Here is a 24,515-nt window from a genome sequence, read left to right as displayed (position 1 = left end):
TATACAACTAAGAGAGGGATGGGCAGAGTTTGGGGCTCCCCAAAGGATGTTGGGTGGTAGAGTTTTGGAAACAAGGAGAGGGTAGGAGGGGTCTAGGGCAGATATATGCAAATGAGGTTGTGGGAGCGATGCAAATTAGAAGTGTGTGGGCGAGTTTGCAGATCCAGTGGGGAGGGGTGCCCATCAGGGGCTATGCAGATCAGGGCCAGGTGGGCGGGACTGGGAGCACTGCAGCTTTGACGCCGAGGACCAAGCTATGCAAATCAATCCGGCGTGGGCGGGGCTTGGGAGGTGCCTATTGAAATGAGTGCAGTGGGCGGGGCTGGCAGGCGGGGCTGGGGCACCGTCGCGCAAGTCAGGGGGGAATCGGTGGGCGGAGCTAGGAGCCGCGCCGCTGGTGCAGGGGGAGCGGCTATGCAAATAAAGCTCCGGGGGCGGGACTTAACATGGAGATGAGCGGGCGGGCACTATGCAGATGAGTGGGCGGGGCGGACAGAGCCTCTCGCTCTCCCTTCCCAGCTGCAGCCAGAGGTGCCGGGCGGCTGCATCCGGCTCGCGCGCAGCATCCGCACCAGCTGCGGCTCGGGCTCCGCGGGCGGGCAGCAGCGCAGGATGGCGGAGCCGCCAGCCGCCCCCGGGTCGGAGGGCGAGGAGGGCCCGGTCCGCTTCGCCCGAAAGGGGGCCCTGAGGCAGAAGAACGTGCACGAGGTGAAGAACCACAAGTTCACGGCCCGGTTCTTCAAGCAGCCCACCTTCTGCAGCCACTGCACCGACTTCATCTGGTGAGTGCGCCCGGCCGGGGCTCTCCGCCGTGCACCCCGGGGTGCAGCGCCCGGGACCCCTGCACGCGGCACCGGGGACCCCCTGCACCTCTCTGCATGCATTTCTAGGGACCCTAGCAGCCATGGGGCACTTCCTGCATCCCTTGGCGTGCACTGCCAGCCCCCTCTCTGCCGTGCTCCCCGCGGGGAGCCCTGTCAGCGCCCCCCACAACTGTGTATCCCGTGGGGGGGGGGGGATACCTGTATCCCTGCATGCATTGCCAGGGACCCCTTGCCCCCCTTGGTTTATATGCTCTCCTAGGGATCTGTCTGTATGACTCTGTGCCCCCTTGTGTCCCCAGATAGACTCTGTATTCACCAGCTACCCCTGCCTCCTTTGGGCACCCCAGGGCATGCCCAGCTCCCTGGGACATTCACTCTGCTCCTCCCTGGCCCCTCACACAACAGCAAGTACCCAGATTTTACTGGGCACTCCCTTGTGTGCACCCCCCCCTCCCGCTATCAGCTGGTAAATTCACCCCCTGTAGCTGGGGAGCAAGACCGTTAAACTAGAGCTTCCCCTCATCTCTTTCCCCCACCCCCTGCTCTCCTGGTGCACCTAGCCTTTTCCCAGGGTTGTTTCTGCAGCATTGAACCAGCTGCAGGGCACTTCCCAGCCTGTCTCCCCAGGGGTGCGTTTGAATGTCCCTGCAGGGCAGCAGCTCGTTGGGAACAGGTTGCCAGCTGCTGTCACTTTGCTTCCAGCTCTAGATGGGAGGATGTGAGAGGTCTCACTGGGGAGGCTCAACCCAGGGAGAAGGGGTGGGGCGGGTTAGTGTGTGGGTTGATGCACTGGGGATGCTAATTGTGTGTGTCTTTCCCTTTACAGGGGGTTTGGGAAGCAAGGATTCCAGTGTCAAGGTAGGTGCTTCACCTGTATTGCATTTCAGCTTGTTGTGTGTATGTGTCGGGGGGAGTCCCCTGCCACACAGGCCTGAGTGTGTGCAATCCCTGCCATGCTGTGCTGTGGGTGTTGCAAACAGGGGAATCTCTGGGCCTCTTATCGTGCAGCTTTGAAGTTCTCAAATGTGGCTGGGAAAAGCCCTGTGGGAGCCTAGTGCTCAGGTTTTCATTGTGCTGATGTGAAGCCAGAGCAGCTCCCTGCCCTGGTGGCTTATGCCCCGGGCTCTCGGAGTGGCCAGGGCTTCCCTTCATGAGATGTGTGCAGAACATATAAGACAAGGCTGGGAAAAACAAAACCGAGAGCCCCCTCTGGTTAAGTAGCTTTAAGGTACTGACAGATACTGACAAAAGCCAGGAAGTGCGGGCGGATGGTGTGACTGGTGGGGAAGTGCAGTGACAGTGTGTCAGCCCAAACCCTCTGCTTCCCTTTTAGGTTATTTCTGTCTGTTGGGGGTGGTGTGGGGTGCTTAGTTGTTCCTTTTTGTTAATAACTTTCATTGATGACTTAATTAAAAGTGAGTTTCCCCAGCATGCTGCAGTGACTCTGGTCTCAGCTGTATCTTTACTCAGACAGGATAGGAGGGGACTCTGCAGCACTGAGGGTGGGTGTTGCCTACACCTCCATCCAATGCAAGTACATTGACCTGAGGCTGACCGCTGCTTAGGAGTGTGTGCTGGGGGGAGAACAGACTTGCACTAGGTGGCTATTGCTACCCCTGCTAGTGGACTGACAGCAGGTGTTTATCATTATTGTTGTTACACCTAGTGAGATTCTAGTCCGTGACAGGAGCTCCCGGGTTAGGCAATGTGCAAAGAGACTTATAGTCTAAGTAAATGATATCTCGGCCGATGTCCTTTTCCCCAGACACCCCCCCCCAACAAGTCTCTCCCCCCTACAGTCAGGTGGCTATTAATGCAGAATATGTATTGGATAAAGGGGTGGCTTTGCTCTTGGAGCTATTCCAGCCTAGCATGTAAATTACCACTTCAGGAATATTGTTATTGAAAGGGGTGTGGGTTGTGGGTGGATGATGGAATCAGGAATCCAGTCAAAATTTATGCAGAAGGTACAGTCACAATGAAGTAGCTTAGTCATTTCCCCACCTCCCCACTTAATATCTAAGGGATTGGTCACTGCTTTTAAACTGAGTGCTAGTCATGTTTCATCACTTGAAATACAAGTGAGGTCCAAGGAAAGCAGTGGAGATAGGTAAACTCACTTTTTATGTACATAACCTACTATCCAAACGTGTGGCTCGTTGTGAACTAGCTATTGGCTGTCTAGTTTTGGGATTCTTGTTTAACTATGCAGCCCTGAAGAACTTGAAGGGCTGAGTTAAACTGCTTGGAAAATAAGGCTTTATAACAAACCAACGAACACCCCCCTTTAACTCTAGGGTTGTTATAATCAGAACTCTCCGTGTTTTGATAATGCTGGGGATTTTTTGTGTTCAGGGATTTATGATGTGTCCTTATTACATGAAATCGGTTTAGCCTGATTTTATACTTGGTGGCTGGCAGTTGTCACTTTATTTTTGATCTTTTTGCAGGGAAATACTTAAATGTATTTAAGTATCATACATGCACGTACAATGTAACTAGGTATTGGCTGGGGCAGTTTGGTTCAGATTTGCATCAGCTTGGAGTCTTGTTTGAAGTCCAATCAGGGCTGTGATTTATATTTTTAATGGCACTGAAATCTTGTCCCCAAATATCCATTTTGACTGGTGGCTTTCTCTCAAGATCAGCCATTTTGCATGAGACTGAAGGCTCTGTGCAATGAAATCTCACAAGAACAGATAGTCTTGGCAGACTTCATCTGCATCAGAACTGGAAAATGAGCTCCATCAGAGTTTGGAAGTGACACAGAAACAAAACTCGAGGCATGAGATCACTGTCTCGAGATTTGAACCCACTCTGACACCTGTCTCTACAACACCTCAGGAAGCCAGGGAGTTTTAGAGGAGAGGTTTTATTATGGCCCATTTCTGGACTATAACAAAGGTTGCAAAATACTGCAATAAGTCTAGTTCTAGTGTCCAAATACACTTGATGGGATCACTGCAGAAACTCTCCGAGATGCCAGGGTTCTAGAGATCATTCCCAATAAAATCTACTTGTAAGAGCCTAAATCATGCTGCCTTTCACTCAGAGGTGCATAACATCTGCCACTTATGTGACAGGTCTGTCTGTCTTAAACTAGCAAAACCAAAGAAGCTCAGACTAAAGGCCCGGGCTGACGTTGTAGCCTTCGTGCCTGCTTTTCTCTGCGTGCCAGAAAGTCGTAGTGGTGGGAGTCAAGGTCAGTGTCTCGCCAGGGATCTGTAGCCTTCGCTCTGAGGATTTGTACTTGATTTTAGAGTCACTCATCAGGTTACTCCGGTGGCGTGTTTTGTGGCTTAGCCTTGCGTAGGGTGACCAGATGTCCTGATTTTATAGGGAGAGTCCTGATATTTGGGGCTTTTTCTTATATAGGCTCCTATTACCCCTCCCCCCCCCCCCCCCGTCCAGATTTTTCACACTTGCTGTCTGGTCACCCTAGCCTTGCAGCAAGTGCTTCTCCCCCACCCCTGGCATGTGTTATACCCAGCAGCGAGGTTGAGTTTACCCATTTCTCACTTGGGGAACATGGAGTTTAGGTTAGGTTCATTTACCCACTTCATTTTGCACCGCTACACCACTGGCTAAGCCCCTGTGGTACCCGCGGAAGGTTAGTGTTTCTGCTGTGAGCAGCAGCATGGTCAAAAGTGTCCATCGAATTATAACATAATTGAGAGTCAAAATCTAATAGAGAAGAGTCCGCTTGGACCATCCGCCGTGAATGCAGAATCTCTTTCCTGCTGTGTAACGTCTAGTGCTTTGCTGCGTCCTGATTCCTACCTGTGGCGCTCAGCAGCAGACAGATGTGAAGGTTTTTGTAGTCTCTTTTGGAGCCATTTGGAAGTATTGACCAAGCCTGTAACCGAGCACTTGCTCCAAGGTTTAAGCTGTATGGTTGGAATCAGTATTAAATTAGTCTGCAGTGTGGGGTCAGCCAACAGGGTACATAAAAAGACTGTCTCAGAGTTGCAAACGCACCGCAACTGACCTTCAAATGTTGCAAACAAACCCTCCCCCCACCCTACAAACTCCTAGGTGGGACCTCCAAAACATCTGGGGGATGTCTCAGAGCTGCAAACGCAGTGCGGTCTAGTCTCGGAGCCTGGCTCCATTGACTCAGGCCGGGGCTGTGTGACGTTACTGCTCGGGCTGCAGCCCCGGCGCGCTAAAATCCGGCGGAGGGGGTGCATCACAGAGCTCAGGCTCCAGCCCAAGTGGGAAAGTTTACCCTGCTATTTCTAGCCCTTGGGCTCTGAGACTTGGTGCCATGGGTTTTTCTTCACATAAGTAATGCAGACGCACAAGTCATAAGAACATAACATAAGAACGGCCGTACCGGGTCAGACCAAAGATCCATCCAGCCCAGTATCCTCTCTGCTGACAGTGGCCAATGCCAGGTGCCCCAGAGGGAGTGAACCTAACAGGCAATGATCACGTGATCTCTCTCCTGCCATCCATCTCCATCCTCTGACAAACAGAGGCTAGGGACACCATTCCTTACCCATCCTGGCTAATAGTCATTAATGGACTTAACCACCATGAATTTATCCAGTTCTCTTTTAAATGCTGTTATAGTCCTAGCCTTCACAGCCTCCTCAGGTAAGGAGTTCCACAAGTTGACTGTGCGCTGCGTGAAGAAGAACTTCCTTTTATTTGTTTTAAACCTGCTGCCTATTAATCCTGTTGACTCAATAGGATTTAACCTCCTAAATCACTTAGACATTCTTGACAATCCCACCCCGGTCTGTAAAGGCTCCTCCTTGCCTTAATAAGCCACCCCCTGAGATATTTCAAGTTACGAGCATGCAGAAATCGTTGTTTTGTATTTGAGTAATACTTAGAGACTCCAAACAGATCACAGACTTCACTTGGCAGGGCGCAGCATAAACATAAAATAGGCAGTGCCTGCCCCCAAATTGCTTCCCAAATCATTAAACTTCTATGGGATTTTAGTTTTTATGTCCCTTGGTAAAGTGTTTTGAGATCTGTGGATGACAGATCTTCTCGGAGGTAGTAGAATTAAACTTAATGATTAAACTGCTGTAACTTAGTAACAGTGGAACTAATCTTTATCCGAGTCAAAACCTCTTCCACTATGTACACTAAGTTTAAAGAGACACAATCTATGTAGAATATTTTTACGTTTCAGATTGAAGGCATAGAATAACTTGATGTGCCATCTGCCTTTAGACCACTGATCATCCACAGAAAACTCCAGGAGGGGTTATAACTTCTCCCATGACAGGAAGAAAGAACTGAGGATCCCAGGCCTAGAATCATAGGGGCCAGTCCCTTTCCCCCCAGAATTGATCAGTATTAAATCTTGATCATTCCCACCCTCTTACCTGTCAGTCTGGTGCCAAATTGGTCATCTTGTTTCAGGAGGCTAGGACAGTGCCTAACACTGGGGGTTTTGTTCATATTTGGCTCCCCCTCCAGTCAGGTGTCATAGGATACACAGTATTGGCTACTTCCACCTTTTCATGTTCTCTGTATGTATATATATTTCTCACTATATGTTCCATTCTGTGCATCGGATGAAGCGGGTTGTAGCCCATGAAAGCTTATGCTCAATAAATTTGTTAGTCTCTAAGATGCCACAAGTACTCCTGTTCTTTTTAATAAATGGATTATTTCTAAATGGAAGAAACGATCCATAATGCAATTCTCGTTGACGGTGAGAGGCCTTCCGTATTCTGAAATGATTCCATAGTGTATTGTTTCAGTAGCAAGCACCAACTTTGACTCTATAAAGTTCTTTAACTTCATAAAGAATCTCCTGCAGTATCTGAGAACTGAAGGGCAGTTCACGTCTATTGTATTCTATCTGGGTCTCAGCTTGTCGGTGGACAAGCATTGGGGCTTCATTGTGCTAGCGGCCTGGAGTAGAAAACCCTGTCCCAAAGAGCTGACAGTCTTGGCCGACAAGACAAACGCAGGGTTGGAGAAAGGAAGGATTGTTATACCCCTCTTACAGATGGGGAACTGAGACCCAGAGGAATTCAGTGACTTGTCCAAGGTCAAATAGAGTTGAGGCAGAATCAGGAGTTTAATCTAGATCTCCTGATTCCTAGTCCAGAATCTTCACCACAAATCCATCCTTTCCATCAGCATAGCTGCTGAGCGGTTGCTGTGATTAAGGACTAAAATGTGGAGAACTTAGTTCTTTATTCTGACTTAGCTATAAGAAGTGGCCCTGCATCTCTCTATTGCTGTGTCTAAGCACTTCGTTTTAGAAATCAATCCTGTCTTAGATGAAATAAAATACTTGATTTTATAGAAGTGTCTGATCTGTCGCTTGGAATCTGTCGTTTGTCACTTATTACTTTGTCATTGTCGTAGGCCTTCCAGTCGGGATCTCTGTCCCTTGTGCCCTTAGGAATAGCTTTCTCGTATGTGAGATGTCCATGCCAGAACGAGTTTCCATTTAGTTCTGTTTCCTTTCTCATAGGTCTAGGTGCCTTACAATAAACTGCTGTTGAGGTTTTAAGAGTTTCCATTTATTCAATGCAAATTAAAGTCAGATTTAATAATTTTCCCAACTATTTTTATTCCATTGTTTAGGAGACTTCAGGAAACTTGACTGAAGTATGTGTTTCCCATTTCTAAACTGCTTTCTTCTGCCTGTACCTGCTTAAATAGGCGTTTGTTTGTGCCCTGCTTTCTTTCTAGGTCATCTACAATAATTAGTTTATTAATTATTGTGACGTTCTGTATTAAGTTTGGGGAGACTGACTGGTAGTCATTTGCATGATTAAGATACCATGAATTCCACACTAATTGCTGGTCTCTCTCACATGTACCTTAAAGTTATTGAGCAACTTCTCCCTTCAGATAGAAGAATTAAATTCTGTCACCCAATCCCAGCTTCTGGCAAACAGGGGATGGATCACTTGATGATTACCTCTCTGTTCATTCCCTTTGGGGCACCTGCCATTGGCCACTGGCAGAGGACAGGATAGTGGGCTTGATGGATCTTTGGTCTGGCCCATTCTGGCCGTTCTTATGTTCTTAAGAATCAAGGACAGCTCTATGTATTTTGCTGCCCAAGCACGGCAGTGAGGCAGGCTTTGGCGGCGTGCCTGTGGGAGGTTCGCTGGTAACATGGATTCGGCAGTGTGCCTATGGGAGGTCTGCTGGTCCCGCGGCTTCGGCGTACTCGCCACCGAAGCCATGGGACCGGCAGACCTCCCGCAGGCATGCTGCTGAAGGCAGCCTGACTGCCACCCTCACGGTGACCGGCAGGCCTCCCCCTGCAGCTTCCCGCCCCAGGCACGCACTTGGTGCGCTGGTGCCTGGAACTGCCCCGTTAAGAATGCGTCTTTCATTAGCCAGTAGGAGTCTTGTGTACATGCTGTATCTAAGAACAGAACTTGGCCCATAGAGTCTTACGAGCTAATGATAATGCTCAATGTATGTTGAGAAATAGAAATATTAGAAAAATGTAGTTATCACTGGGGAACTATGGATGTGTTTGGAGCTGCCGGATATGAACAAAGTTCAGCATGCAACGCTTATGTATAAGCGAAGAAAAGATACAGCTGGAACTCTTTGAGTGTCATAATGATCTGTCGTCCCTGAAAGGTATGAAAGCTTTAATGTGGCCTTGAGTGTGGCTTTTTTTTTTTTTTTTTTTTTAGTACTTTGAGTTCCCTCTGCTTCTTACAAAGTTCTAAAATGGATTTCTTTCCATGCTGTGAGAACCGTGTAGAGCAGAGACACGGGTGGGGTGGGGGGGAAATGAGCTTACCATTGGTTTATTGACCAAGTGAGACAATCCTGTATGGCATTTAATGGTCAGTGGCATTGCCTTCTGGGGATTCCTAACTGAATGTTTTGATAGTGGTAACGTTAAGCGCATTGATGGAGGTAGCGATAGACTGCAGTCTGGGAGCTCTGATCTGTAAGTGGCTGACATTAGGCTCCTTCTTTTTTTTTTTTTTAATTTTATTATTTAAAAAAATTTTTTTGGGGGCTAATGGCAGGTGTATTTAGGCATCTAAGTTTAGGGTCTTATTTTTGAAAATTTTGGCCAAGGGTTTTCCGGTGGGATGGAGTTCTGCTAGTGAAGCCAAGCTTCTCTTCTAATGATCGATCGCCTGCTCACCTCAAGCAAGGCAAAGGTGTCTGTGCCTTGTTGAGGACAATGAGCCTCTGCCCCTTTATTGGAGTTGCTAGGCCCTACCATAGCACAAATAACTGTGAGGAGATGGAAAAACCAGGGACCTTTGTAGAACTAACCTGTAATCAGGCTTTACGGAAATTGCCTTCTTACTGTAGAAACTTGAGAGTAAGATCTTCATTCCTTTTCAATTAAATAAAACAAAACACCTGGTGCTGGGAAAAGGGACTGGTTTGAAAGCCCTGGAGAACAAAGTCTCTGTTTATCCCGAGAACTCCTATGGCCTGAGCAGTGGCAATCTGTTTAGCTAATGTGCCTCAATTCTGGCTCGAAGGGAACTGCTGGTTCCCATGGCCCATTCAATCCTTGGCACCTCTGCTGAGACTGCTAACAGGAGTGCCAGTGGCTCTGGAATGAAGGCATGTGTCCTATAGGAACTGGACTTGCTAACAGCTGTTTTGTTGCCAGCCAACATGGAGCCATGTTTCTGTGTCTGCTGATCCAGGCAAGAATTAAACCACTGCCCTAGAGGTGAAGAGCCGGGCAGTTGGACTCTCACACGTGGATGTGAAATAACTTGCTCCTGTTACTGCTTGCGGCCTTTTGAATGTACCTAGCAATTGGGAAGGATTTTGGAAAGAAGAATCTTGATTCTTTTCAAAACAACAAAGTGCCTTATTTACTGTTGGAGGCTTATCTCACATGCAGCAATTTTTGTATTTCTTTATCTGACTCTATAATTAGGCTGGCTGAGGTGTGTTCACCAAGTATTTCATTTAGACTGAAGTTTGGAAATAAAATATTCACTCGTCTTACAATTCAGCTTTCTCATTTTAGCCTCAGTTTTCAAACTCAACACTTGGTTCAAAACATAAGCCGGAGAAGGCACTGTAGGATTTAATTAGAGAGAAATATCTGCCTTTAAAACCCACCCTTTCCTTCCCCCCACTCCTTTGCTGCCCTCCAAACGGAAGTGAAACCCGTAATACATTCTAAAGTTGCAAATCATTCCGATGCTACATTCTGTCTTGTTTCTATCATAATTCGCTCCATGTAGCTACTCAAAATGTGTCTTTATTGACTGCAAGTGAGAAATAAAACAAACCAAACTCCAATCATTCAGAGTTGTCTCAAAACTAGTAATTTAGTGGTATACTGGAGAAATGTTAGTGATCATACAGACTAATTAAAATGGTACTACAATTACTTTTGCAACACAAATTATGTTGTTTATGTAATGCTGCAAAAATTGGAAACATCATTTTGAAGAATGTTTGAATGCCTCTGGGGTGGAACAATTCTTAATATACTTTAATATTGCAACAAGGAAGTGTGCTTGCATACAAGGAACCCAATTCTTTTTGCTGCTAGAACTGGTGCAGTTGAGCAGGTAGAAATAGAAAGGGGAAGTTGGTTTAGTCCTCTGTTTGCTTCTCCAGATGGTTAGTTTTGCAGAATTTTGATTAAAAATATGTTTGACAGACACACAAAAGAAGATGCATCCTCTGAATTTAGGTTGAGTAGTGAGGCCTCCTCCAAAGTCTGCTTTAAAACAGGAGGCAAGTGGTGATAGTTCCTTCTAATTCTCCCCTATCTTGCTCTGGATTCCCCCCCGCCCACCCATAATTGCCTTCAAGGTTCATTAGCATGTTTTGGAGTTGGGAGGGAATTCTGGAACTTCAAGAATCTGCAGATGACTTGTAGAAATGTTCAGTTTGTTGCAGCATATATCACTTGGGTACATTAAGAGGCTGTGACTTAATTAGCATCTTTCTTCTTACAAGTGCACAAAAATCCATTAAGTTCATCAGGGAAATCTATTTTTTCCCCATTGCAATTAACGTCGATGGATTTTCCTTTCTAGTCTCCTGAGAAAGGATAGCTGCCACCTTTTTTTTTTTTTAGCTACAGTAATCGGGTACTCCTGTTAGGGGCAGTAACGGGGCCTGACGTGAAGCCCACTGAATGTCATCTGTGTCTTTGCCTCCTGCTGCTCCGTCTGGGTAGGGGTATTTTCCCATCCCCAGTAGCTGAGTATGACAACTAGGTTTATGATTAAATTCTTCTACAGTAACGAATTCTGGTGGAAGAATAATCCAATGTTTGGGCCTAACTGAGACCTTGATAAACAAATATTTGAAGAATAGGGTGTTTTTCCTTCCGTCTCAAGGTTTGGGATGTTTTTGCCCCAGTCCTCTTTTCCTCTCAGAGCTGGTCAGTTTTCTGACTAACCGACTTCTTGTCAGAAAAATACAAATGTGTTGAAACCAAAACTCTCTTTGAAGGAAAGGGTCCGTTTTGATGAAACTCTCCTCAGGAAACATTTCTCAATTCCAGGATGGAAGATCAAGCAAGATCCCTCCAGAGCCTGGTGGTTAGGGCACTCACCGGCATGTGGGAGGCTTCAGTTCAAGTCCCTGTTCGGAATCTGCTTCCAGTTCCTGCTCCAAATTGGTTGGAGAAGGGCCTTGAAGCTGGGTCTCCCACATCCCAGTGAGTTCCCCAAGCCACCAGGCTGTTCTGCGGTGGGTGTCTCTCTTCCTCTGTGGGTTTTCAACCAGAATGGGAGAACTTTGGAAATCTCAAATTTTTGTGGGACAGAAAAAACATTTCACACCCAGCTCTGCTGCTCAGCATCATGTGATCTTACAAACTCCTGCTATGTGTCAGGGATTGGGAGCAGGGACATGGAGTAGCATCTTGCTTCCTTTAGGGGTCAGTTTGTTTTCCCTTTTGAACAGGGAAAGCCAGAACCCTACTTTCCAGGTGAGGTGAAGTTCATACTTCTGAAAACAAGCATTTACACGGGCACAGCACCTGATCTTGGAAAAGTAGCGTTACATCTCTTTGCAAACACAGTTTTGCACTAGCTGTGGGTGCCTGGCTTAACATTTAGTCATCCCATTTACTGTGCCAGGAAATGGAGTAGCTATAATCTGAGGCCCTGATCTTGCAATCTGATCTGGGTGGGTGGACCTTTATGACAGTGGAGGTCTGTGGGGCTCCACAAGGGTATAAGGGTTTACCTGTGTAGATCAGATGTCTGGATTGGTGCTTAATTGCAGATGTAGAAGTGGAGGCTGGGCCGTATGCCTTCTTAAAACCAGGCTCAAATTCTTTTGGGATCTTCATGGAAGTTATAATTTGAAAAGATCCATTGGGGAATCTGGTCCAGTCTTGCCTTTCTCCCAGTCAGTCAGGGCAATATTGTTTTCTAATGTTTGGTCCAGCTCAACTTAAAATGCACATCACTTGTAAATGCTTAAAACTTTCACTGCAGATTTCTGGTTCACCTTTGAACGTAGGAGCTAATGAGGCATGTGCTCATTGTGACTAAAGTTAACTTTTAATTCTGTCCATCACTCTAGCTCAATGAGGGCTTGATCCATATGCGGCGCACTTAATTAAAAAGTGTACAGTCAAAAATAAAATGTTAATAGGCCGCCTCCTGTTCCTGCCTGCAGATCTGTGCAGTAATGAGAAGGGACATTTTGCTAGTGGTGGGTGGGATGGGATTGTGCCAAAGATAAATGTTTGGGTGTATTTCTCTGCAAAAGCCAGCTGTGAAAAGAATTAAAGTGTTTCACATTAACGTAAACACAGCTCTCGACCTGCCAAGGTCCAAACGTGGGACGGGAGCCTCTTAGACGTGTGACAGGGCTCCAGCGTGAGGGACAAAACAAAACAGCAGCGGAGGCTGAGTGAAGTGCTGTGCAACTAATGCCTTCAGCCTGCCTTCCCGAATCACTAGTTTGGAAGTCAGTGAACTAGAACAGTTTGAAAAAGGGGAATAACCAGCCTGGGTAGGAGAGAAGTAACTGTAGGTCTTGCATGCAACACGTTCCTCATTTGTTCATAAAATGCAAATGCAAGGCAGATTTACTCAGGAAATTGCGCTGGGCTGGCTCTTAGTACAGGCAGGAGGAAAATTTCACTGCAAAAGTAGAACTTCTGAAGGTCACAAAGGGCTTTCTATTGTGTTACCGTCTGAGCTAATCTGGCCCCTGGTATGTCCTGATAGCTCCCAGAGAGGCACAGATGCTGTCGGGTTTCCTTCGGATCACTTAAGAGCCTGACTTCTCTATTGTGTGCTCTGTGATAACCAGGCCAAGGAGAGGATAAGAATTCTTCACAGAGCCTCTTCAGTGCAGCGTTGGCATCACAGCAGACAAAGCAAGCGAGGTAGATAATAGGTACATCTCGAACGTTGGGGTTGTGCTATCCCTGGATTTGTCAGAAATCTCCATTAGAGCCCCAAACCATTGTGCTCTTAAGAGCACAAGCTCTGTACTGACACACAAGGAACAGAATTCAGGTACTGCACGCAGTCCCTTGTTCTCTGGGACGGGAGCATCATGTCTCTATCTCTGGCATGTCTGAGGTTCCTTGTTACATTAGGGCAACAGTTAAAGGAAAGAGCTCCCCTCTCTTCACCACAGCAGCCGAGGGGGAGGATAGGAAGCTGTGGGGGATGTAGTATACCCAAGCCAGGGAGATGCGTGTTATTGCTCCTCCGCTGTTGGAAGGGGACAGAGTGTCGTCTCCCATGTACCCCCTTGAGCCCTGTGTAGGGGCCATGGAGGTAGCTTGCTTAGCCCTGTGGTAAGGAAGAGTATGTCCTACCTCTCAACACCAACTCCCCTCAAGCCACGCTGCCTTTAGCTGACATTCAGGTCCGTCTCAATGGTTTTCCAAGTCGGCGATGGCTCTCTTCCCACGGCAGACTAGACAGGGGACAGAGGAGATGGGGGGCCGGGGTGGAGGAGGGATAGAGGGCAGAGAAGTAAAATGAATGGAGTGACTTTAAAAGTTCTCCAGACAGCAGCCCTGTGAGTGAAGATTAAAATCCCTGCTCACAAATAGCTTCCCTGTGATGGGCCTGCACTGGCTCTCCAGTCTCATGGGGGCTAGCGTCAGGAAACATGTTGTGAACGCCGATGAGCCCACGGGTAAGCCAAGATTCTGCTAAGCTGGCGTGGAGAGCAGTTCTGAGACAGAACATGTGGGACTCCACCTGGCCTTGTCTTTATGTGCTGGAGCAGTCGGTTTCCCACAGACGCCCAGGGACCTGAGCTGTTTGACTACTACAGATAGTGCCACAGGCGTACATGGCCCTGTACACTAGGCCAAACTGAGCCCTACAAATAGTCCTTGCCCTGGAGAGCAGGGGCTTAAAGACACAACTCCAGCCAGGGGAACTTGGCACTGGTTACACAGCCAAATCAAACGCTCTCTCCAGGAGAGAGCCTGTGGTCTGGCAGCCATCGAGAACCTGCTTCTAGTTCTGTAATGCCAAGGATCAGGGGCTCATTGTACAAGGCGCTGCACAGCCAAGAAACTAAGAAAATGCCAGCTTGTGCCCCAGAGAGCTTTACAAACTGTACCTGCTTTACGGGACCTTGCGCCAAGGAGCCAAATATCAATGGGGGCCAGGTCCCTCACAATACAGGCAGCCCCTGTCAGGGCTCTAAACTCCTGATTAAGTATCATTTTCAAGAAGTAACTGGTAGGAATTGTGATTAGAAGTAGCTGCTGTCAGTGTGCTGTCAAATATTTGTACCTGTGCGCTTTGGGCCAGATCTTCAAATGGTGTAATTCTCCCTCACTCCGTTAAAGTCAATGGAGCTACAGCAAAGGACGCCAGCTGAGGATCCTTTAATCCTTCTGGAGGCCGTTTCCCTGGATGTTTTTCTGTGCCCTGCGCTCCTCGCTCATTGACTGCTCAGCACCTGCCTTCCCCACAGAACTTCTAACCCTATAAGAAGTATATATGACATTTCTATAGGAGAAGGATATTTCTGCCTGCATGTGTCCCATTAAAAAGCAGGTGGGGGGTGACTTAGAGTGAAGAACTTTGTTTTCCTTGGAGGTCAGTAGGAATCTGCATGGCATGTAAAATGGATTGAGTAGATGTATGGTGCGGGGCAGAATGTCCTTTGGCTCTCGGCGCTTCAGAGCTAGTGGGGTTGGCCCTTGTTAAAGGAAAGAAGGTGCTCCCTGCTACAGGACAGTTCCATGATAATCGTCCCTTTTCACCATCTTTGCTGATGAAACTGAATGCAGGCTGCAATTGATTTCTTGGCTGGGGAAGCTGTGCTGATACTTCAAACTTTTCTCTTGTTAAAAAACAGCCCTACAAAACATTGTTTTTTTTGGATGTGGAACATCTGAAGTCCTTGGGATTCATGTGCTTGGCTCATGTGCAATAAAATTAATTACTGCTGCTTATACGTTATCCATTTTTTATAAAGAGAGGATTGTTTTTTAACTCCTTGTTGGGACGGTAGGAAGTTACTTCCACGTATCCCTGTTGGGTTAAGTCGTCAGGTGTGTCCTACAGTTTCTTAACTCTTTCAGTTGCTCACAGTGGCTGACCATATTGCTTCTGAAATGGAAAATTTATTCCATGAAACAATGGCTGATGTATCCGTACGGTTTCGCTGTGCAAATTCAGCTGTCAGTGCCCTTCTGTCTAGTATCTGTTTGCTGCCTGTGAGGGGTATTGTCTATTGGCTGCACGCTGAACTGCAGTATATAAATCACTTCAGGACAGTTCTTCCTGCAGCTACTTCATCTGCAGGGTTTTTTTTTAAACTCTCTCACTGTAAAATACAATTGTACTTAGCAGTTAGCGATGCAGCTCTTCCTTGTATTGTTAACGCCCATTACCTTCTGCCCAGCTGCCCCATACTCAGTGTAGTACAGTGTTCTTTCCAGTATCTTTCTAAATAAATTGAAGGCAAAAAAAAAGGCAACTCAGTTTCCAAAAGCATGAGACTGCAGTCAGCAAATCTCGTGTGAAAAGACGCTTCATCCAATTTCTGCTTGATGCATAGACTCTCCTGGAAAATGCTTTGGCCTAAGTCACCGTACTGTCTGTTACTATTACTACCTCAGAGTATTGAGTTACTGGAATCAAATAGCGTAAGAGTATGGGAACTGGCCATGACACACATTGATAAACTAAAGTAGGTAGGGTGGTTAGTCAGACACTTCAATGTGTGCATGCTGGTCGGCTCCATGTGGATCATATTTGACCCTAGGCTATAATCATGTCTATAGGTGGAATTGTTGGCTTTCAAGGGATTCAGATAGACTCGTTAGGCCACTGTTATGGCCACAACTCTCCCCATGGTGCTGAAAACTGTGCTGGGAGAGCAGGGAGAGAGTTCCCGGTGTTTCACGCGAGGCCTGTTTGAGTCCAGATCTCCAGTAGGAGAGACCTGGGAGGGCACAAACTCTTCATTTTAAGAGTTGTGGCTGAATTCCTCACCCTGAAGCTAACTTGTATTGATTTTAGTACCTTGTGTGTTGGAGCTGTGTTTTATCTGTCTAAATACATATTGCCAATTAACTCTACTATGTGCATGCAGATGCCCTCCCTAAAGCCCAGACCACCTGTGAACCTCCAAACGCAGCCTCCTGGGCAAGTAGATCTTGTTAGCGGGGAATTCTGAGAAGGGATTGATAGTTTCTGGAGCACAGTTAGTGGCTCGGACAGAGGATGCTCTGTAAGGATGCCCAAGGAACAGTTCCCTTGGCGAGAACTTCAAGATAGTTTGAGATACTGGGAAAACCAGATTTCAGGAAGGGGGGGGGGAGTTTATGATTATATATACCATATACATATTCTGTTTGGGGCAGAGTGGGAATGCTACTTGCTTAAAGGGTGTCTGCCTCTTCTCTGTGGGGACGAGTGAGTTAAAATTCCAACGCTATTTTCATAATCCTAGCGCTTGCCTTCTGAATTAGGCTGCTTGGATTTAGTCAGTTCCTGTGTAGCTAAAAAGATCACGATACTTGGATCATGGCTCTAAAGTGAGTGAGGTGTAAAACGCCCCCCTGGCATGTTGTTCGGATATGTTAACTGCATCCGAAGAAGTGGGCTGTAGTCCACGAAAGCTTATGCTCTAATAAATTTGTTAGTCTCTAAGGTGCCACAAGTACTCCTGTTCTGATTGTGCTGGTGGCATTCCTATCGGTTTGTGTTGCATTTTAAAATAATACAACAGTAATAGCTTCACTTGCAGAAAGGACAACGAAATACCTCTGAATAGTTAGAATGTTTTAGGTGTTGACACTTCTAATACTCTGCTAAATGCATCTTCATGAAGTCCAATCCTAGCAGAAGAGTGAAGAAGTAAAGTGTTCAAGCGGAGCGAAACGCTCTTCTTGGCTCTTGTGAATGGCTCAGTCTGACGCTCTTCGGTGGTACAAACTCTGAAAGTCATATCCAGTCTTGGGATTGTGCGGCCACCACCTCTTGCTAGTGACTGCTCTGACGATTTTTCCTAAGATACTTAATTAACTTTAGGAAAAACAAATGAATCTGCACATAGAGACGTCCCAATCGTTGTAATGTATTTATGTAGGAGGAGGGCGGTAGGAAGTAGAGCTCCCCATTCAGCGCACAAGGACTTTGTTCCTATTCTTGTGCTCGGAGTGTGTCAAGGAGCAGGAGCCCCTCACCCTGCCGGGGAGCTGCCAAGCCCAGCAGCCGCCCGGAGCCATTGAGCTGTTGTGGTACCTACAGCGAGTGTGGCCCGAGTAGGGGGAAACGCCGACCCATCTCTCTGTCCCTGCTGCCTGTGGTCTGTCCCAAGAAAGGTGGGTCGGGAACTCACCGGCTGCCTCTGGAGTCCCAGGATCCCCATGCCTGGTTGGGCGGGAGTGGGGAAGCTCCCTAGGCAAGTGCCCCAGTGGCCGAACGCCGCAGCCACCTCCAGCGCTGTGCGCACCAGCCCCAGCTATCTCCAGAGGCGCTGTCTGGAGCCCCCAAGGAGGCAGTGTGGTGCAGGACACTTCTCCCTGCTGGCAGTGCCAGTGCAAACACGGAGGCAGTGCGCCTCGCTGCCTTTCATAACCGCTATTCCGGCGCAATAGCTGAGTGCTGCAGGGAGGGGCTGCTGCTTTGCTCTCCCAATCTCCGCCCGTGCTTGGGAGGCTGCCGCATGCGGCCATGGTGGCTGCATTTGAGAAACGCTGGGCTAAAGCACTGTACAGTCCTCACTTACTACTTTTGCCTACAGATCTGTTGCCCTTTATCGATGGATTGGTGGACAGGCATTATTCAGAGATCATTACATCCTGACACTTCATTTGCCTGGGTTAATTACGCTTCCCATGTAAGCAAAACGGTAGTGCTGTCAAGGTCATGAAACTTGCACATTCCATGCCTGCTCTGAAGAAGCTGGTGAATTCATTTGAGCTTTTTTAAGCAGTGTGTTTTTGTTTGTTTGCACTAACCCAAGGAAAAGCATTAGTTTTTGAAACCTGAAAATCCTGCATAACTCTGTTAGAATATCAGGGTTGGAAGGGACCTCAGGAGGTATCTAGTCCAACCCCCTGCTCAAAGCAGGACCAATCCCCAGACAGATTTTTGCCCCAGATCCCTAAATGGCCCCCTGAAGGATTGAACTCACAACACTGGGTTTAGCCGGCCAGTGCTCAAACCACTGAGCTAAAACCACTGAGCTATCCCTCCCCACATAAATGGGAGGGATCTTAACTCATGGCGTAACCAATAGGAGAGAACAATAGGAGTCTTAGCCAAACAATAAAAATAATATCACACCCTCCCTCCAGGACCTGGTGAAAGAGAGAAATAGATCTTTGTCTCCTGACATTAGGAACTACAGTTGCTCTGATGCCGCGGTGATGAGCTCTCTGTAAGAACTTGTATATGAAGAACCATTTCCGGATTCTTATCACTTCGAACCTAGGCCTATTAAAGTAGACCTTTCCCCTCCCAGCTGCTGGTATTTACTGTTGAACAGCACCCAGAGTGCCTGGTGCGGGTTGGAGCACTTTTATGTTTAATACTTCTAGGTCAATGTATTGTGACTTCTCTCCATATTCCTGCTCAGTTTAGAACAATCCTCGAGAGTCCATTGTTATTACTGATTGGCACAATGAGCTGTAATGACGTGGAGAGGCAGAAACCAGTAAGGTTGTGGAACTGCAGTAACAATGTTATAATCAAGGTTGTTAATAACTTTAAGCTTAATTTGACACACATCTGCTCCAACATGCCCATGTGCTGCTCCTTCAGGAAAACCATGTTTTAAGGGGGAGAATCTGGCATATATTGAATAAAGAGCTTGAGATCAGGAGAGCTGGCTACAATTTTCCCATCAAAGGTTTTTCAACAAAAAATAGCATATTTTTTTCTGAACAAAATTTTAATGGGAAAAATTATTTAATTGAAAATGTTTAGGGTTTTTGGGGGTGTGTGTGTGTGAGAGAGAGAGAAATGGGAAAAGAAAAAAGAGGTTTTAAAACTTCTTTGGGGTTTTCATCAAAATCAAACTTTCATGGGAAATATTGAAACCATTAGAGTTTTTCAAATTCTCCATGGAAAACAATTGATAGTAATTTTTGAACAGTTCTAGAGATCCATTTTAAATGGAACGGATTTCCACTTTCACTTTTCAATGCCATCTCAAATAGCTCATTCCGTTAACTTCCCCTGTCTATTCATTTGTCTCTGGGATGGGAAGGTTCCTCAGGATTAAAATCTCCTGGAAGTCAGACTTGCAGTTTTTAACCTGCATGTTGTTGCAGGAAAGTAAAACCGAATCAAACCCTCCACAATGCAATAGTGAGAACCTGCCTCTAGGCTTCCTTTAGGGGCTTCCCCTGCAGTCAAACATCAGTTTTGGCCTGTCAGAGTTTCTCTCCCAATTAGCTGCCTCACTACAGCTGCCAGAGATGATCAGCTGGAATTCTTAACCCTGCCTGTTCCCAGCAGCCCAGGTAGTTCTTGCCTTCCTGTGGGACATGGCAGTGGCTGTCAAAAGCTGAAATAAAATGCAATCAGGGGTTTTAGTTCCTCTGATAAAACTTCTGTTTTTTTTTTTTTTTGTCCTGCCCCTTTCCCTCCAAGACGCTCTGTAGCAGCTGTGGTGTTTCAAACTCACACTCTATTTCTGTAGTGGAAACAGAGCTCCTGTCAGACCTCACTTCTTATACGGTGGGTGAAATCCTGGCCCCACTGAAGTCAATGACATGTTTGCCATTGACTTGAGTGGGGCCAGGATACCCATGTGTCTTGGGACCTGGGTCCTCCAGATTCTCTTACACCCACATCCACGCCCACACCCATCAGCTCTAAGAACAGAGGCTGGTGGGTTGCTATGGGGAAAGCGTTGGGCTCCATTAGTGCTACGTGTAGCAGTGATTCCCCAGTCAGTGACTAGGTCTGTACACTGGGTATGTCTACAGTACAGTCAGGAGGTGGCTTGCAGCTCGTCTATGCGTACCTGAGCTAGCTTTGGTCTAGCACAGGGGTGGGCAAACTTTTTGGCCTGAGGGCCACACTGGGGTTCCGAAACTGTATGGAGGGCCGGGTAGGGAAGTCTGTGCCTCCCCAAACAGCCTGGCCCCCGCCGCCTATCCGCCCCCGCCCCCTGACTGTCCCACTCAGAACCCCTGACCCATCCAACCCCCCCTGCTCCTTGTCCCCTGACCGGCCCCCCGCCACTCCCCCCCCCCCGGGGCCTGTGCCGCCCGGCCGGAGTAAGCCAGGCCGCCACGCTGCCCAGCAGGAGCTCACCGCCCAGAGTGCAGGTGGCACAGTGATCTGAGGCTGCAGGGGAGTGGGGACGGGGGGGGGGGGGGGGGGGGGGGGGGGGAGCGGGGGGGGCAGGATGTTCCCGCCGGCTGGATGTGGTCCGCGGGCTGTAGTTCGCCCACCTCTGGTCTAGCAAGTGCACTAACAATAGCAGTGAAGCGGAGGCAGCACAGGCTAGCCACCTGCGTACCCACCCAGGGTTGTGGGCAGGTTTGTACTCGAGTGGCCAACCTGTGCCGCTCCCCGTGCTGCCGTGGCTTCACTGCTGTCTTTAGCAAGCTTGCTCTAAGTAGCTCGCATACGTGTAGTGTAATCGCACCTCCTTACTGCAGTGTAGACATAGCTGCTATATCCAGTCCCCAGGAGACTAGTGCCTCTGAGCAGTCTTTGGGGGGGTAAGGTTTGTTTTGGAGTGATTTGCTTTCTAAATCTGTAGTACGTCCCTGCGTCCTGTCCCCACACACAGTCCATGGCTGGAATTAGGGAGTTTAGAATCACACAAAGAGCTACTGGGGCCAAGGGAACACGTTGTCCTCTGCAGTTTTCAAGCTTTGCAGGTTTTCTAGCCCCATTAACTGCACCTGCAGAGGCCATCAGCTCTGCAGGAGTAAGGCGAGAGATGTCTGTGCCATAGCTCCTGCAGAGCTCATGAGCGCCGTAGCTGAGAGTTAGCATTAAAGTAGCTGCTATGGAAAGAGATTTTCTTATTGCCCCTCTGTGAAACAGTCTGACTTTAAGCAGCCGACTGTTGTATCTAAGTGGGGAAACACAAAGTCATCAATGCTGTAGGATAGCATTTTCTCTCGTCCTATGACCTGCCCCCTTGCAGCACTTCTGTAACGGGCAAGGCTCATTTAATTCCTACTTAGTTTTTCAGCTGTGAAGTTCCTTTAATTAGCCTCCACTCAGTAGGGTGGCTGTTAAATGTTCAGGATGAGATGTTACTGGATTTTAAAAAATTGCAGCCGTGGCTCCCTTGCTAGGTGGAACTGTTATGGTTTGTGCGATGATGAAATCCTTACAAGTATTTAAATATATTTTATAAAAAGCGCATTTCTCAACCAGAGGGTTCAGATATTTTCCCCTTCCCTAAAGCAGTATGATCAGATCTTTAATACAAAACACTTCAGAGCTTCAGTTTTTTTGTTTTACATTTTGCTGTTCCAGTTCTGCTCTGGGGAAGAGACCACTTTCCAACTGTGGACAAGTTCCATCATCAAATGCTGCATGAAAAATGACTTATTCTACTCCCAGCTTGGGAAGATTAAATCCTCAAACGGCTGTAGGTTAAAAGTAGTTCCATTAAACAGCAGCTGCTCTAAGAAGTTGAATGTTTAATAAACACACTTCTAGCTAAGAAGGGTTTCTGGCAGGTTACAGGCCAGAACATTCCAGCCTCCTCTGAAATCTGCTTTGCTGCTGCTCTGATCCCTGGATATTTCAAATCTATTCTTCAGAACTTTGTCTCAAAAAGCAATAAGATGTCACCAACACAAGGAAATGCCCACTGGCTTTGCCATACAAAAAGCCAGCTAAAGCATTTATCGCACCTCTGAAATCTTGACCAAGGCGTCAGTAGTTACAGACTTTGAAGGAGTACCCTGGTTTATGTGAGGCCTATGAAAAAGTTAATTGGCTCTCAGCAGTTGCTGGGTAACAACTTGAAAGCAGTCCCCGCTTCTAGCCGTGGCAGTTTATTCTAACATAATGCTTCTGTCCTGTGTTTCATTGCTGTAGTGTGTAGTCACTTCATGCTCTAGGAGAGCTGGGTAGCTCTAGCAAAATTGGTACAGGGTCCTTTTCCGAGTGTTCTGCAGGATGTCAGACTAGTTGATCATAATGATCTTGTCCGGCTTTAAAAGGCGGCTCCTGTAGAAGACAATGAAAACCCTCCTTTTGGAGTCTGAGGGGTGGTGGTTTCGCTCAAATAAGTTTCTGGCCTACTGATTTTGTGTTCTTCTATCTATATGTGATGGGGGGGGTGGGGCCTACCCCACACAGTTAGCAAGAGTCTGAGCTCAGTTAGCCCACTCTGCTGCCCCTGGAGGGTGTCGGGTTTGTTATTGGGAGTAGCTGGGCCCTCAAAAAGAAGGAAAGGGGAATTGCAAGAGGGAACTCAGGATAGAGAAACCAGGACAGAGGAGGCAGGGAGTTCCCATTTTCTGGGGTGGGAGGTGAGGGGGGCGCTGGGGAAGGCAGAGTAAAGGGATGGAATTAATCCCTGTGGCAGGCCCTGGGAGTGGGTTGAGGCACATAGAGGTGGCCCTGGGGGGTCAGCGTTCCAGCGGAGAGAGAAGGAGCTAGGAGACTTCCGGAGAAGACAGAGTCCTGGGAAGCAGAGGAGAGGCTGTGTTAAGTACAGGCTGCAGGATGGTAGGAAGTGGCCCAGGGAAACAGCCACGTGTCTGAAGGAGCAGGCCTCGTTGCTGAACACGAGGTCGCTGGGCCGGAACCCAGAGCAGAGGGTGGGTCTGGGTGCCCCTGCCTCCTTGAGGAAGGGGTGTACAAGCCCATCATAAGGATGTTGAGTCCAGGCTTGGGCTGCAGACTCAGTCTCAAGGGTGGGCTGAGGAATAGCCCAAGAAGGGGGACAAGGGACGTTTTGGGGCTCTGAGTTACCCTGGGAGGGGGTGACCTGGATGGAGGGCTGGGTCACGAGAGAGGCAGCCCACCGTGGGCCTGGAGCAGCTGTCAGCAGAAGCACTAGAGAGGAGAGCGCATGCCCCAAACTCAGCCATGAGGGGGCGCTCTAGTGGTGAGTCTTCTCTTCGCACTGTGTGTTTTCCCACTTCTCCAAGCTTTTTCTGATATGAGTCTCTCTAAGTATGAGAGGAAGTGGAGGAAAAGGGGGTCAACTGCCTTTACAGCTGAGTGGTTTAACGTTACAACCAGATCCCGTTGACACATGGATGTGAACATGCTGATTAAAGGTAGGTTTAAAAACAGACTTGGGGAGTGTTTTCCCCCCCGCCCCCTTCCCCTTGGAGTGAAGTCACTTTAATGTGGCTTGATTTAGCTGCTGGTAAAGTTACGCTATCCTCAAGCATCCTTGGTCCAGGCCCTCTGCTGCAGGCTGTGTTAGTGGCGATTTGTCTCTTCTGACTTGCGAGCAAACAACTTTTCCCCTTTTAAAGGAGTCCCATACTGGAGTTCTTAGAGGGAGGGAAAATTGATTTCTCTAGCTCTAATATTGGCTAAATGAGACCCCAAAGACTCCATTAGACTGTCTTAGGAATTAGCAGAGCCATTGCAAAGGACAGACTAACTTGCATTCTAGCCATTCTGTAGCTTTTCCATGCAAGTTTTAACTTGTGCTCTGGTTGTGGGGGAAAAGGCTAGTAATAAATAGTGATGATATAGAGGAGGCTGACCTTTTAGATCCCTGCCTAAATAACTCCCTTTTTAGTGGGAAGTTTTACAGCTTTAATTCTTGTAAAGGGATATTCCACAAAAATCTCTCCTTTAAAATACTCCTTTTAGATGGCCTATTTAAAAACATCAATAAAAACTTGTTAGCTTTCAGATCAGCTTGAGATGTTACCCATGGCTTAATCGTATTACATAACAATCTCTAATCTTCAGTATGCATGTACCAATAAACATCTGTAACCAGGGCAACACTAAGATGGTGGGTGTATAATAGATTGAACTGTCTTTGCTACCCAAAGTTTGAGCTGGGGAGAAAGGTGAAGAATTAAATAATAATTAAACCACAATATTATGGTGGCCTGCGAGATAAAGTTATTGCATCACTTAGTATGTAACTGTTGGTAATGTAGATAAAAGACCAGTGCAGAATCAAAGCCATCCATCAGTTAACCACAGTAATGGGTGTTGCCTGAGAACCTATTTGGATCTGCCATATGATCGTTTTTCCAGTGGGATTGCTTGGGGAGTCTCCAGTTTTATATAATAGCTGAAGGTGGCTCCCAGGAAAGTGTCCATAGCACTGTATGCAGACTTCTTCCCTCCTCCTCCCCCCCCCCCCCGATACAGC

General features: G+C 47.5%; 1 protein-coding gene across 2 annotated transcripts in view; it reads left to right on the top strand.

Moving 5' to 3' along the window:
* The first annotated feature begins 516 nt into the window (after window positions 1-516).
* The window catches only part of PRKCB (protein kinase C beta), a 241,020-nt gene continuing 217,021 nt past the window's right edge, over window positions 517-24,515 (top strand). Inside the window, exons 1-2 of one of the 2 annotated variants that reach the window (XM_034784757.1) lie at window positions 517-782; window positions 1,651-1,682. In XM_034784757.1, coding sequence (XP_034640648.1) covers window positions 613-782; window positions 1,651-1,682 — 202 coding nt within the window. In that variant the 5' untranslated portion in view covers window positions 517-612. The remainder of the gene's footprint in view (window positions 783-1,650; window positions 1,683-24,515) is intronic. The other variant, XM_034784756.1, reaches the window with a different exon arrangement.

Source organism: Trachemys scripta, chromosome 10 (assembly GCF_013100865.1).
Source record: "Trachemys scripta elegans isolate TJP31775 chromosome 10, CAS_Tse_1.0, whole genome shotgun sequence".
NCBI classification, from domain to species: domain Eukaryota; kingdom Metazoa; phylum Chordata; order Testudines; family Emydidae; genus Trachemys; species Trachemys scripta.
The sequence above is the reverse complement of the archived record's forward strand: the minus strand, read 5'-3'. Positions and strand labels throughout refer to the sequence as shown.